General features: G+C 34.5%; 1 protein-coding gene across 1 annotated transcript in view; it reads right to left on the minus strand.

Annotated features, from left to right (window-relative positions):
• Nucleotides 1-2,219: 2,219 nt before the first annotated feature.
• Nucleotides 2,220-16,885, minus strand: part of MEOX2 (mesenchyme homeobox 2) — a 62,014-nt gene continuing 47,348 nt past the window's right edge. Inside the window, exon 3 of the mRNA XM_084897189.1 lies at nucleotides 2,220-3,639. Within this exon, the coding sequence (XP_084753315.1) occupies nucleotides 3,415-3,639 (225 nt within the window). The 3' untranslated portion in view covers nucleotides 2,220-3,414. The remainder of the gene's footprint in view (nucleotides 3,640-16,885) is intronic.

Genomic DNA, 16,885 nt, shown 5'->3' on the forward strand with positions numbered 1-16,885 from the left:
AGCAATTTTTTTTAAATGTTCTTGAAAACCAGTGTCATTAAAAACATAATATATGTATATATTTTATCATTTACTTTGGTCTCTCTGCCCTTTAATCTAATTCTATTCTCCTAAGGAAAACCCTTATTGAATTTCACAAGTCATTCCCACATTTATTTTATGTAATATCATTAAAAATTTATTAAAACTATGGTTGGGATTATTTTAAGTGCATTTAGCTTATTTAACACACACACACACACACACACACACACACACACTCACACACACACAATGGCAAGCTTGGGTCTTAACTGTCTGAACAACCCCAGATAAATATGATAAATATGGGAAGTAGGTAATTGGGGTCATGTTAACAATGAGTTAAAAATATGTGGATCAACTTTTGGAAAAACTTGGTAGTGTTCATCTCTCTAAATCCTGCTGGAAAAATGACTCTAACCAAGATTCCATACTATTTTCAGAGGAAGGTACTTTCATGCTATATAAATTTCCACAGAGCTACTAGGTTTGAGACAGAATTATATGAAAAGGGCTTTATATAAAAAGATATCATAAGGAGCCAGGATCCCAGTGTAGAATAATAACAGAGTTCTTTTAGATTTTGTCATTTCTGGAGTGAATTAAACTTGATAGTGCATGAAAATATCTTAAATTTCCTGGCAGGATTGTAATTCCAGGAAGGATGTTGAGGTATTATCTAGCAAATCTATGCACCACTTTTAAGATGGAAAATACTGAAATACTCCAAAAAGACTGCAAATTTTTCTAATTAAAATTTATCTATCCTGATTGTTTACTTGTAATTTTGTCGTAATTGTGCTAAGGTGTTTTAACATCTTATGTGGTAGATAATTTTAATCCATTATGAATAAAATGATGCCCCCTTTTGGTCAGAAGTGGCCTGTTCTACCTGGTGGTTCTTCATGTTCTTTAGAGTTAAATTTCATTACATCACCTTCAAATAGCTCACAATTCTCTAACAAATGCCTCACATTTCCTTAATGTCCAATATATTCAGAAACATATATTTTCCTACTTCATTTATCACACTAAAATGTAAGTCTTCTATATCTTTCTATTTGACCACAATCCTTAGGTTCCCTCTTTAGCTGCTTCTAAGAGGTCCTTTCCTCTTATTTCTGGAAATTATTTTCTTGCCGAAATGAATTATCCTCCACTTGGTCCCTATTGAACTCAATTCAATTTATATTTTCCCACTTCTCCAATTTGTTAAGATGTTTTGAATTTAAATCCTACAACAAGAAAGTCAGTCCACCCACGTAGATGTCATCAGTACAAATACACTTCACACTAATTCAGGTGATTGATAGGAGAGTGTCTGTTTTATGCCTGGAAGATGTTAATCTGAATAGTCCTCCCTCTAAGGCTAACAGAAATATTGCTAACTGCTGTGATAAAATTTATTACACAAAGGGAAAATGTGATACAACTGGTTATTTCATTTCTTGAATATTGTCTATATATCATGCTAGACTAAGTAAATTAAAGTCATTTTTTCATCACTATCATTCTAAAACAAATGAAATCAATGAAATAATACAGTTTGGGGAAAATTCTATCCACTATTTTTCTCTATTTCTAATTGATTGGGGTGGGGGAGCTGCTGTATACTTCCATACATGTCTGTTTGTCTGTTTAAAACATGGAACAAAGGAAAAACAATGTTATAAAGTTGTAAATAGGACATAGGTATTCAATGCATGTGCAATCATGCATGACACAAAATATCAAGTTAATATAATCTGAGTTTTTTATTGGCACTGTCCATCGGTACTGACAATGCTTATTAGTTTATTTAGCTTATTTTCTCATCAACAACCATGGGTATTTTGACTTATTTGACTAATTCACATATATTACACTGAGTTTTAAAATGTAACACTATTTTACTTATCTCATTGTGGTGAATAATATTACATTTTCTCCTACTTTTATCTTTGACTTAATAAAACACACAAATAAGTCTATTTGGCTTATTCCTCAAATCAGGGAAATAGCTTAGTGTAAACCCATTACTATATGGTCCAGGATTATCAGAGGACTGCTTTTTTATAATAAACATTTCAGAAATATATCAGTAGATGATTCACTAATTTATGATATGGGGATTCCTACAAGTGCAGATGAACTTGGGATGTATTATTTACATTAAAACCTAAAAAAAAATTTAGGAAAACAGAGTAGGGAGACCAAAATTATTTACAAAGGATCATTTATTAAACACTTTTTTTTTTTTTTTACAAAATACAAAGACCGTTGTTCTGCATGAATACATCATATATGAAAAAAATAATGCTTTTACTGCATTTTATTTGAAGACATTCAGGATTTTATTGTCCACCAACTTGAGGAATCAGTTTTGTTTTGCAACTTGTCTAACACCATCACCAATCAGGGGTAACCTTCTTCTTGTAAATTAAATGATATCCATAACAGCTAACATTTTATAGAAATAAAAACAGACAATGTCTGTCATACAAAGCTCGTTCTGCAAGGTAACTGATTTGCCTATGATCCTATTTTTTTTCAAGCTATAAGATAGGAAGAATTGAGGAGCTAGGTAACTTTTATAATAATGTATTAGCAGCAGTTGATAGAAAATGCAACATAAGACTTGTTTTGTCTGTGGTACAAGAATATGCCCTATCAGACTCTAATGAATGGTTCTCTACTTGAACACAAGTAAGCATGTGCTGATTGTCTCTGGGATGACAAAGTGTATAAAAAGACAGGAAGCTGCTTCTGGTTGTCATCATTGAGTGCCTATTTTCATCAGCTAATATGAATGCATTGCTAAACGTAGTGAAGACAGGAAAATGACTTAAGGTAATATATACAGAGTTAAAATACATTTTTTTTTTTTTATCCACTTAAGAGTGATTTCAGGCACTGTGGCTGTTCAGGATAAAAATGTTTCATGTTTTATTCTTGAAAGCAATTTAATTGTCAGTGCAAGCAAAAGCCGATACCTGCCCACTGTCATACAACATCACCTCGTGCATCTGGAATGTTCGAAGCAAGTGCATCTTCTGCATCTTCATTCTGGAGGCATGTGGAATGGAAATGTCTCCTAGTTTGCTCTTGATGGCGATTCCATCTTCAGTGCAAGCAAAAGCAAACATAGCTGCTCGCTGCCACACACCACCCACACGTCTGGAGTATTCAAAGCGAGTTCACCTTCTCCATCTTCACCTGGGAAGCATCTTTAATAAGTGGCACTTAGTGTTAAACCCTCTAGAAATCATGAGAAACTGACTCGAGATGCCTGCATGTAATAATACTTTAAAAAAATCACTGTCATAGTCATCTCTCTGTGTAAACGATGTTTGAGTAAGGCTTGCCGTCACAACACTTCTTTCCTGAGAATGGAGCTGGTCCTCACTGCGTGTATCATAAGTGCGCGTGCTCCGAGCTGTGGTCACTGTCGTGGCTGTCGTCGTTGGCTAGAGAGTCCCCTGTCTGCTGGAGGGCGGCCGCGCCAATGCCCGACAGCTCGGAGGGGAGGAGGGTTCCCTTTTTCACGTTCACCAGTTCCTTCTCTCGGGCCGCAGCTCCTTGCTGCCCCCCTTTTACTCTCTTCCACTTCATTCGCCTGTTCTGGAACCAGACTTTCACCTTGAACAAAGACATGGAACAAACAAGCAAAAGAGAGAAAGAAAATTAAATGGGCATTTTCCCCTCCTTTTTGGTTGCCAATGGAAAAAAAAACACACAACAAAAACAGTTCCTCAATGTCTTACACAAAGACACGATGAAAGGAATGAATAGGAGAATACACCAACATTGAATTTAATCAGGTCTCATGGCCATGATAATAGTTTCTCAGAAGGTCCATACGAAGTGCTACCTGTCAATTTTATGACACGCCATATAACAACATAGACGAGAAAGAACTATTGTTTTAGGCTCCCAAAGGGTTTCTATGGTTCAGAGCTAACATAGTTTAAAATGTATTTCTCAATTACAGTTGACATACAATTTTATATTACGTTCAGGTGTACGACACAGTGACAGCACAGACCTCACGAAGCGATCGCCACAGCAGTGCCGGTGCCGTCGGGCGCCATCCACAGTTATTACATTTGAATAGTTAACTTGGTGAAAAGCTTCCCTCTCTCCCGAGTTCTTCGACCTGACCTCTAGCTGTCAGTCCCTGCAGCAACTGCACGCCTGCTCAGGGACGGCTGAGGAAGCGGGGCTGAGAGGGCACTGTGTGCTCCAGGCCCTAGGCTGCTCCCCAGAGCTTTCCTGAGCGCTGCACCTCAGAGGGAGCCCCTTCTTTTGAACTATTTTTTTTTTCCTGCCTTCCGTACTTTTATTTTACTTTGTAAATAGGTAATTCCAAAAATTTCCTAAAAATAAGGTCAAAAAAAAAATTTCACTGATATTTGTTACATTCTAACACTGAGATGAGACATATCACTCACATCAGCTCTGTAGAGATGTTTTCCTTCTAGCATATTAATTGAAATCGCCTAGTACATTTAAATGTAGCTGTTTAATTGTAAATGTTATCTAAAATTATTCATGTATAAATTTAAATACACATTAGGTGCCTATCCGTCATCAGAACCAGAGAAATATTGGCGCCATTTCATGGTCTTCTTTCGGAGGAACATGTTTCCTCTCACACCGTATTTCTCATCATTGTATATTCTTGTTAAGCTAAGTTCCTCTCACATTGCATTTTGTGTTTATCATCCCCAAGTCTTTATTTAAAGCGAACAAGCAAACGGTTTTCAGAATGTGTGACTTTAAAAAAGTACTGTTTAAGTTCAATTGTCTTTTAGCCTTCTTGCCCTATCCATATTGATTTAAGGGACTATAATCTTTTTTTTTTTTTTTTTTTTTTTAAATGACTATACTATTCCATTGTGTAAATATACCACAGTTTATCTATTCTCCTGTCCATGGGGACACACTTGAATTATTTCTTTTATAAATGGTGCTACTATAAACATTCTTGTATTTGTGTTCTGATAAATGTGATCAAACCTCTCTAAGCATATATCCAGCAGTTGCACTGTTGGGTAACAAGTTGTATGAATGTTCAACTTAACATAATAATACAGAAAAATTATTTTCCAAAGTTGCATCAATTTAACCCCCCACAGTCCAGTGTGTAAGAGTTTTTAATTTACCCACTAGGCAGGGGTCTTCAAACTACGGCCCGCGGGCCACATGCGGCCAGCAGAGGAGTCTGATCCGGCCCGCCAGATTTTTTGGGCAGTGAGCGCAGCCGAGGTGTTACAGTAGGAATTAGTAGTTCATATAGTCCGGCCCTCCAGCTCTCTGAGGGACCATGATCTGGCCCCCACTTTAAAAAGTTTGAGGACCCCTGCACTAGAGGCCTGGTGCACAAATTCATCCCTCAGCCTGGCCTGTGGGGATCAGGCATAAGCTGGCTCTCTGACATCCCCTGAGGGGTCCCAGATTGCAAGAGGGCAGTTCTCAGGTGATGTACCCTAGAATCGGACTCCCTCCTCTCTGGTTCCGGGTGCATCACCCAAGAGCCGCAGCTGCCAAATAAAAAAAAAAAAATTTTCACTGATATTTGTTACATTCTAATACCACATCTCCCCAGCGCCTGCATTGAGCATCTACCCCCTGGTGGTCATGGTGCATCATAGCTCTTGGTCGGATAGTTAGAAGGTCACTTAGGCTTTTATATATACAGATGTAGTTGCCAACATTTAAGAGTTATCATTTTCCTAATACAATGATTATAAGTGTTATCCAAGCATGTTATTTTGCATTTCCTAATGACTAATGAAGTAAAGCAATGCTTAAGGCCCATTTGCATTTCCTCTTTTCTAAAATGCCACTGCATATTTGGTCTGCATTGAATTCTTTTTAATTTAAATTTATTCTTTATAGTTTTTTTAAGTATGTTCTAAATGCTAATTTAAATGCTTTGTGGTTATATGGCAGATATTATAGTCACTCAATTTACTGCATCTTTTTTTCAGTCCTTAGAGGGTCCTTTGATGATCAGAAAATCTAAGATTTCATATTTTCAAATTTGTCAATTTTATGTTATGCATATTACTTTCATGTCTTCATGAAGACCCATCTTTCTGCTGAGGACAGTAAGAAAGTCTTCTATGTCTTCTTCTACGAGTTTTAAAGTTTGCATTTCCAATTGAAGTGTGTAATCCATAAAGTGTTTGTTTTCATACCTATTGCAAGGAAAAGATCTAAATTTACTTTATTCCATATAGATAACAGGTTGTTCCAAGGCAATTTATTAAATAGCCCACCATTTTCCACTGTTCACTCTTTGACTCTGTTCTAAATCAAGTTTACATATATGCACAGCTTTTTTGATGCAATCAATTTTCCTATCTCTGTGACAAAACCACAATCTCAATTATTCTAATTTTATAATAAGTCTTTATATCTGGTCTAGATAGTTCTGTTTTATTCTACTCCATGAATATTTCAAATATTCTCCATTTTCATTTCAGAAATAATCTGAATTCTCAGCACGGTGCTAAGAGAAAGCAAAAAGAAATATCAATTTCCAAACATGTTTTAATTTAAATATTTCTCATATCATAACACCCCATCGAAACTAGTAGTTTCCTCAGATGCCTCAACTAAAAAAATATTTAAACTAAGATTTTACTCTGGATTTTCAGTGGTCTATAAGGCTATAATTGAAATCTTGTATCATGTACTATATTATCCATACATATATTAATCCATTTGAAAATAAAATAATAAGGAAATGTGAGGAAAACCTGATGAATAACTCAAAAGAAGATTTATTAAAAACTGATAGGTATGCAAGTATTATTATTACCTAATAACCACACATACCTACTTATGACTATGCAACCAAATTAATAGGTGCTATTTATGATTTATAATATACTTTCCAGATATTTTAAACACAATTCCTATTTTATAGATGAAGAAGTTGAGACTCAAAAGTTACGTGATTTGCCTATGATTACACAAATAGGTATATGTGGTGCCAAAATTTAAACCTGGCATTTGTTTGACTCTAGATTATACTTTTATTTTTAATGATTTTTGTTCCTGTTATACTTCAAACTTCCATTTTTTAAGTGTTCACGGCAGAAAAGTCAAGCATATAAAAAATGTGAACTCCATCCATATGATTACTATCATTCAGGTAATTCTCCTTCTCAATATAATTAGGTTTATAAATATGACACTATTTTCCTGTACTACAATTTAAGTAATTATACTACTCACTTTAATTACCTTTGCAAGCTTGACATTGCATGTTGCATTAGATCTTTTCCACATGAGTTGGGTTCCACTCCTGGCTTCACTTCTGAGTTTCTGCGTGAATTTGAGAAAATTACACTTCTCTCTGCCTCAATTTTCATATTTGTAATATTGGAATAATGAGTCTTTCAAGATTCTCCATAGGGATATTTCCTCCATGGACAATTCCAGATGGAAGAAACACATTATCATCACTGTCACCAAGAGCTGAAACATCCAGTCAAAATCATCTTGGCAGAAAATGAGAGGAATAGATTTCTTAAAATCTACTCTTATTTCCTTTTTCTGGGATAAAGGGTTCAGTAATTCTATAATACTAGTATAAAGCCTGTTCTGTGAATTTTTGTATGAAAAAATGTAAGAATATGGTATTGATTTTAGAAATAATATAGGCTATTTTGTGTTGTTTTCTGTAACCAGGTGAAATTTTGCCATTTCAACTTTTAAAACAGACTGATAAAAGACTTCATGGTTTTCAACATTAGTTATGTATTCATACACCTATATAGGTAAATGAATACTACAGATGTATAAATATATATGTGAAAGTAGTTGATAATTATATAGTAATCCTAACATATTTATGTACTGTGTTCTTTAGGAATTTGATTACTTTTTTTGATACTGGAACTCCATTAAATTAGCAATGGAACAAAAAGAAAACAACAAATACATAATGGATATATCTTATGAAAATGGAACAGAAGAGTGAAGAACTTCAAAAGTTAATGTATCCAAATTTATTTTCAAACTAGAAGCCCAGTGCACGGATTTGTGCACTGGGGGGGTCCTTTGTCCTGGCCTATGGAGATCGGGTCAAAACTGGCTCTCAGACATCACCTGAGGAGTCCTGGATTGCAAGAGAGCTGTTTTTGGGTGATGCACCCTGGAATCGGGCTGTCTCCCCTCTGGTTCTGGGTGCGTCACCTGAGAACCTCAGTTGCCAGGTCACCAAAGCTTGGCAGCTCCTGTGTTGAGCATCTGCCCCCTGGTGGTCAGTGCATGTTATAGCTACCGGTTGCAGTGTCTGCCCCCTGGTGGTCATTGCACATCATATCTACTGGTTGGATGGTTAAATGATCAGATGGTTGCTTAGGCTTTTATATTATAGATTTAGGATCATTTTACAATCCAGTTTAATTGGTTGGGTTGTAAAAGTAGTTTTGTTTTGTCTTTAAGATAGAGAAAGTGTAAACATTAAAATGCCTAATATCTCATTTTCAAAATGTTATTTACTTTTATTAAAATTTATAAGTATATTTTATAGAATATTCTGAATTTATAAACTGAGTAAAATTAATGAAACTTGTCCTTTGTGACTTGAAGTATCTATATATTCATTTATACATACACTTAGTATTACTGAATGTCTAGTGGCAGGTACTGTGATGAATGAAATATGGGAGGAACTGCAGTGAGGAAAATACAAATAAATTCAGAGTGTCTCCCCCCCCCCCCCCCCCCGCCCACTTGTAGGCAATCACAGGAGAGAGAAAAAGAGAGAGAGAGAGAGAGAGAGAGAGAGAGAGAGAGAGAGAGAGAGAAAGAGAGAGAAGTAAATAACAGTTTATTGACTAAATATGAAGGATTTGACATAAAGATTAGCTTCATATTTTATGAAATATACTTGAAATGTTTGCTGGTTTAGTTGGTGTCACTGCTAATCCCTTACTAAAAGATTCTCCCAATGGTCCATAAGATGGCATTGAACACTACCCTGAGGTTCAACATCCTACACTGCTATGCTGCCACTCAGCTAATATATCACATAATTTATTTCTTCTTGGAATCTCATGCTGTTGCTACTGGCATATTGTGTGCCTCTGAATGTTTGTATTAGTAGCACAGGGTAATACCCCAGGTTTTAGAAATTCAATTATCAAATATTAAATTGCATATAATTAAAACAAATCTAGCCGAAACTGGTTTGGCTCAGTGGATAGAGTGTCGGCCTGTGGACTGAAAGGTCCCAGGTTCGATTCTGGTCAAGGGCATATACCTTGGTTGCAGGCACATCCCCAGTAGGGGGTGTGTAAGAGGCAGCTGATCTATGATTCTCTCTCATCGATGTTTCCAACTATCCCTTTCCCTTATCCCTCTCTCTTCTGTAAAAAAAATCAATAAAATATATTTAAAACAAAAACAAATCTGTCCCTCTTAAGATATATACATTTTGTGAGATTTTATTATTTTATTTGTGCTTAAAGCTAATTTTATATCTAGTCTGCAATTTCTCTGGAAAATGCTGAAGAAATTAGTGTATTTTTTTAAGTTATTATTATTATTATTATTTGTTTAAAGTATTACAAATAGTAGTACCGATGTCTCCTTTTTTTTCCCAATTGGCCTTCCTCCAGCCTCCTTTACCTCTTAGCACATGCCCTCACCCCCCTCCCAGTGTCCTGTGTCTATTGGTTACATTTTCTTTTTTTCAAGCTTTGATCTATGGCAAGATTCCATATTAAATGTGTTTGTAACATAGCAAAATAACAACCCACATAAAAATAAATCATTTATCTCCAGAATCTGAGTAATGAAACATAATATTATTTCTGAAATCAGTGCAATATGAACCAAATCTTATAGGCCTTTAATATCTCTGCATGCAGATAATATATTTTTCAATAAACTCTTATTAAAAAGTAGCAAAAGTATAAAATAGCCTGCTCTATTAATAGTGAATATTTATAGTGTTGTTATAGAATTCACTTTTCAGACCATGAGCTTATTATAAAGAAGTCTCACTTTTTATCCTTTCATTGACAATGTATTTAATAAATTATAATGAATAATTATTATGTTTATAATTTCTGGGTGATCAAACTACTCTAAGTAAACAGAAAAATATTAATTCACATGTTGACTCCAAAGAAAGCAGCCAAATGATTGATTAATTCATTTGAATGATGTATTTCAGAATCTAGAAAGCATATGTTTTCCTTTAATAAAATTGCTGTATATCAGAATATTTGTTGCCATTGGCTAAACATTTATTTTATCTCTATGTAATTTATTTACTTATTCACATTATAACATTTTGGTATAAGGGCTCACAATATATCACAGCAGAACACAAATGAAATATGTATACATTGTCACAAAATTTTATGACCAGAGGCAAATTTGTCGATAGTAAGTTGAATCTATATAACCCTATAACCCATATTTAATGATATCATAAATGCCTATCTTTTGAAGAAATAATTGTAACACCAAACATATGAATGAAAATTAAACTTCAGTAACATATCTAGATGTCTCTAAACATATGGAATGTATACATTTAATATTCTAATTGTTTTCATTTGTATCTGGGAACTTCAGATACTGCAGACAATTTCTAACAGATATTTATTCAGATCTTTAACATGTGAAAACATGCAAAGAGTAATTGTATTAATACCATTTTCAGATTTAATCACATCTCCTGTGACTAAATTTACTCATGGCAGTTTATTGGTGAACCCAATATAAATAGTCCCTATAAAGATTTACCCAAAGTGGAATGTTCTATAACAGTGATTTTCAAATGGTGTACTACGGCACACTGGCATGCCATAATAAAACAGGCAATACCTGACTATTGTCAAATATACACACACACACACACACACACACACACACACACACACACTAATATGCAAAGTGTCCTCTCAGGAGTTCAACCAGGAGACCAGGAGTTTAACCGTTCACAATGACATGCAATGACCACCAGGGGGTGGCTTGGAATGAAAAAAGGCCCTGGATGGCAGTCAGGAGGCCCTGATTGGCCCTGATCGCTGGCCAGGCCTAGGGAACCTACTCATGCACGAACTTCATGCATTGGGCCTCTAGTATAAAATAACAAGAGCCAACACAACAATAGTCATCTGGTGTGAATGAATATAAATTATACCTATTTTTTGTCAGATTGGCAAAAATATATTTTTGGTGTGCCACAGAGTTTTATTAATTAATTTATGTGTGCGATGAAGTGAAAAAGGGTAGAAATTTGCTGCTCTATAAGGTAGTTATAAAAATGGGGGGGAAGAAAGCTTATTTACTCTTCCTGCCTGAATATATAAATTTGTATCTGATTAAGACAAGGCATCCTAAGCTGTTTCCAAAGGTTTCTGAGAGCCTTTAAAGCAAATTTCAATCAAGTTTCTAAAATAAGGAGTATTTTCTATTTGTGTGTGTGTGTGTGTGTGTGTGTGTGTGTGTGTGTGTATATATATACATACACACAAATATATATGTATCGATAGAGATATATCTGTATACATATCTATTCATCTAGCTAACAACATTAAAACACACCCAGGTTATATAATCTTGAAGCTGGTTCAATAAGGGTAGGAAATTATTTTCCTGAGATTTTATTTCATACCTGGATATTTAAAATTTTAAATGGTTAGAGATGAATTGCTTATTTCTCAGTCTTCTACTTTATACAGATAATATTTCTTAAAATTAATTAATTATGTGATTGATTCACTGATCTGCTCTTTATAGACCTTGCTTTATTATTGATCTTCTTAAATTATTTTTCTTACTACACAGCCTTCGTTTTGTAAAACCCAAGGCAATGCTGAATCTGGCTTTTAGGGCTCAACACACACTATCAATATACATTTCCTTCTAAAAGCCAGTGCTACTTGGGAAATCTCTCTTTCACTTCAAACTAAGACTCCATCCCTTATCCCTCTATCAATTCCTTCACACTGTGCTACCCATGTTTTCCAGTTGGAATCAAATTATGTGTAGTCTTTCAAAATATATTTAAGTAAAATATCATTATGATTTAAGTAAAATACTATTACTCTAGGTGACTCTTAGATACTAATTCAAAAAAGTGAGAAAATATTCTAAAATCACTGGCTACACAGGTAGTTTTAAATTACCTTGGATGGACAATATGTCAGGTCATGGAGACATAATTGATTAGCTAAATAACTAAAAGTACTCACATAAATTTACAGACGTAAATCTGCAAAGGAGAGGGATTATGTAAAACACTGAACAAAAGACAAAACTACTGTTTATTTGGCACATGAAAAATTCCCCTTCATAGTCATCCAAAAAATGGATGGATGCCTATTTTGAAAATATTTGGCATTGAGCCACTTAATGATTTATGAGTAACAAACAAAACATAATCCCTCTCATTTCCACTAATGGAACATGATCCAATGAGGTGGGATTTTCCATTTATTTTGGCAGAGGTATCATGAATCCAGTCTGTCTATTCTGTAACCTCAGTTTACGAATCGGCAACGTTGCGCCTCCACTGAGCTCTGTGAAATGGCTTTGTGAAATGGAAGGATCTCCCATTCTTTCTATATTTGGCAGCCTTGACTCTATAAAAATGTCAGTTTTGTCATTCCTTTTACAGTTTCATGCAACTGCCGTCTCCCTCCTCCCCGCTGTGAGATATTAAAAATTTGGCGGGAGCTTTATCCAAGTGTATCTGGATGGATGAAAACGCCAGAATAAGCTTGTCAAACTTAAAAATACGTTGGGAGAGGAGGTCTTTACACTGACTGGCTCTTCAAAATATTCCAAGTGGCTCTGCCAACTGGAGATTATTAGCTGTTGATTGAGAAGTGGATGAGAAGATGTTGTAAACTGAAAGCTGTAAATTAGAAGCTGAAAGATTACTGGAGTGGTAACTATTCTGCGAAACAACATTATACAATTAAAAATATTTGATGTTCTGCCCTGACAACCAAACCAATCTCCAATCTCTCTCTCGCTCTCTCTCTTGTTCTTGCTCTCTTCCCCTAAATCAATAAACATGTACTCGGGTGAGGAAAAAAAAAAATAAAAAAATCACTGAAGTTTAGCCTTGTTTCAGTGTCTCCATTTTTCTTTAACATAAAATACAATGATTTTATTTAGCACCTATGTGCTAGCACAGCTAACATGGAATTACTTTGCAGGACAAGCCTCTTTTTCTTTCTTTTTGGTTAGATGGAATTTCAAAGAATTATGGACTTCCCTGAACTGTAAAAGCATTGCATTATGAAAGACACAGACTAAGAATCTTACTTAGCTGGGAGTGATATTTAACAATTCAACGTATCTTTTTTCCTAAATAAAAATATAATCATTATTGTAAATCTTGGTAACAACATGTATGTGGTACATAATTAAATGTGAGGCAGGTACATTGCCTGGTAATATAAGCAAGATAAAGGAATTTACAAATAACATTTCAGCTTTACCTAGACATGTTGTATAGGCAAATAGGTAAGATTTTAGATCAAAGTATGTATAAAGGGTACTTCTGAATATAAAGTAAGTTTTCATTTAGGAGAAAGTTATTTCTATAACATGATTTTGCTAAGAATTGAAATTATTTAATATTTGTTAATTTTTATTTATATTACATATATTACATATATTACATATATAATATATATATTTCAATTCTATCTCTGTATTTGCATCTAGAAAGGCTTTAAAAATCAAGAAAAATATTTTTGTACACTGAAAATTCTGTTAAAGTTAAGTAAAATATTTTATAATATGGCGTTAGATAAAATCTTTGAAATATATATGTAAATTACTTCACTAAATCTCATGTTATTTTAATGTATGGAAAAGATAAGGCTTGCAGAATAGAAATTTTAAAATGTATGTATCTATAATTAGAATACTTTACATGTGGACATCCCATAAAAATAATTACTTAAAAATTTATAGGGTAAAGAAAGATTACATAAGTAAGTTTGTATGGCATTATTGCAAAATCAAATATATTACAATTAAAAGAAGACGATTTTACTTTATAATTCCATGTTTATAACTTTAAAAGTCCAACCTTGAGGGGGAAAAAAACAAAACTGGAAATATCTCACTGGAAAGAGAGTCCTGGCATCTGGGAGGAATATGCTTTCAGACCTTTAAAGGGGCCCAAAATTTAGCAAAATTGATGACTGATAGCATGCAACATTTTTCTAATTTTTCTCATTTAAGATACTGCAGGTGCACAAAAGTGTAGAGAACACTTAGCATCACCAGGAATTTTCTCCCATACAAGCCACTCTTGTGACATCTAACACTCATAACAGTTGTTAATGTTTGTTCAGTTTTTCCTCTTTTGTGAGTTCTAGCAGAAACTTGTCCAGCTTATTTTAACAATAAGAATTTGGCTCAACAAATACTCGTGTTACAAAATAATTAATTCACTATGACTTGCATAGCAAAGATGTTTCTGCTCTGATGATAGTTGTGTTACATAGTTTATGCTAAAAAAAAAATTTCATATCCATTATGACATACAAATCTGAGTAGAAGAAAGAGAAGACAGTTTTAATTTCCATTTTGCGCTTTAGAGAGATATTTTTCCATGTATAAGAATATACAATTCCAATTGGCAAATCTAGTATTTTTGTTCAGATTTTTCTCAGGACAATTCAATTTTCTGTGTAACAAATAGCAGCCCTCTAAAGACAGTTTGTGTATTTAAATTCCACATGCATGCAACTCCTTCTTATATGCACTTACATAACTCCAGGTTGAAATGTATAGGATAAAAAACATCTTCATAATACCAAATTTTCAATTCTTTGAAAACTGTATTATCTCATTTTGTGATTATAGTTATTCTCCCCTCCCCCACATGAGGCTAAAGTCAGGTTGTTTAGTAATGACCTCCAACAAAATCTACCTTCCTTCCAATCTCTTAGGTGGCCGCTTCCTACATGAACACTGAGCTTGGACTTGCTTTAGACAATATGACATTAGTAAATATGCTCATTGGAGTTTTCTTCTAATTGTTATTGGGAATGCTTCTCCCACCATCAGAAAGCCTGTTAGAAATCAAACTACACACAACAGAGACACACTGGCCCAGCTGAGGCTGTCTAGACCGACCCTCCAGTTGAATTTACCCAGGTCCATAAGGGACCTAGGTAAGGCCAGCAGTACAGCTGTCTGTCTGAGCCAAATCAAAATTCCTTACTCTCAAAATGGTGAGCAAATTAAATGTCAATTATTGTTTGACACCTTTAAGATTATTAATTGGTTTGTTACATAGTAAAGTTTAACTGATAAAACAATGAAAAGGGACTTTCAAGAAAAAAATTAAAATTTTATATATATATATACTTTATCTTGGATACAATACTTTCCCCCAAGAGTAGCAAGTCAGTTAAAAAGAAAGAATATCCAAAATACCTTCAAAATTCCAAAACAAAATTTACAAAATTGCCTCTAAAAAGAAATTATTAACAGCCAAAAGCAAAACCTTTGCTCTGTGATCAGTTAATGACAGGTTCATAGGCCATCCCCAGAATAGCAAGCATAGAATCTTGATTTCTGTGGGCTCGATCCCCAGTATGGGTGTGCAGGAGGCAACTGATCAATGATTCTCTCTCATCACTGGTGTCTCTCTCTTTCCCTCTCCCTTCTTCTCTGAAATCAATATAAATAAATAAATAAATAAATAAATAAATAAATAAATAAAAAAACTTGGTTGTATTTTCTAGAATTTAATGTCTTAGTAAGAGAATATTGATGTGTAATTTCTACCTCCCTTCTTTTTTTCCTGTTCCCTATTAAAAAAAATAACAATGATTAAAAAACTGAATAAAAAAAATCACCAATGTGTGATGATGCAGATTTTAGACCCTACTGTCCAGCACACCAAATGTCGTACAGTTATGGAAGGGGTTTTGTATGTGACATTCAGAGGAAAGAAAATGCTGTGCTTCATAATGTAGGTACTAGTCAAAATATTCAATAAAAAATAAACTGCCAATAAATAAAACCACATAAAAGTCTTCATTCATATATTTTCTGCACTACCCAGAACTATCCTATCTAAAGGTACAATATAGAAATTAACAGAAGTAAAACAGATGATTTAAGAAATTGGATAAAACTGCTTGGACTTCTAGGATAGCATTCATTTGTACACACCCTGTTTCTATTTCCTGGGTTCCAATGGGATCCCTGGGGGAGGTGCATACAGTGAAGGAGGAAATGATACTCTAGCCCTGAGAGTGCCAATCGTAACTGCACTGTCCATAAAGATGTTTGCCTTTGCTTTCAGGAATGTTTTTTTCTAAAGATTAGCAACTGTTAACCATCAGTAGGCTAGATTCTCCTTGGGCAAATCAGAACTCACACCAGAGTGTACTGGGAGCTACTGGAGAGAATTACTTGTCATTCAAATAAAATCCAAGACAGAACCTAAAAGTCTTATTACAGGAGTTCAACAGAATACGAATAATGTCAAAGTGTTTTCTAAATGAATGGACTGGAATTTTGAATTTCTGAGACCAATAGAGTTTCAAAAATATTTGGGGGTGTTAAGTCAGAAATATTTACCAATGACCTCTGTGCCCTTGCTCCCATCATTTCCCAGCCCCCTTGAACAAAAGTGGCACAATTGACTATTTCCGGACATTAGAGTGTAATGGAAGTGACATGGGTCATTTCCAGGTGAAAACATTAAAAGGTCAATGTATGAACCTCCAACTCTGTCTTACCTCCGGTGGTTACCAAGGACACCACATATTGAGATGCCAGAGAGTCAGACAGGGTCTGGTGAGTGATTATTTGGAATGTTGGGCTTGTAAAGTTGGAATAGACAGTAAGCAAATAATACCCT

Source organism: Pipistrellus hanaki, assembly GCF_964339955.1.
Source record: "Pipistrellus hanaki genome assembly, chromosome: 10".
Lineage (NCBI taxonomy): Eukaryota > Metazoa > Chordata > Mammalia > Chiroptera > Vespertilionidae > Pipistrellus > Pipistrellus hanaki.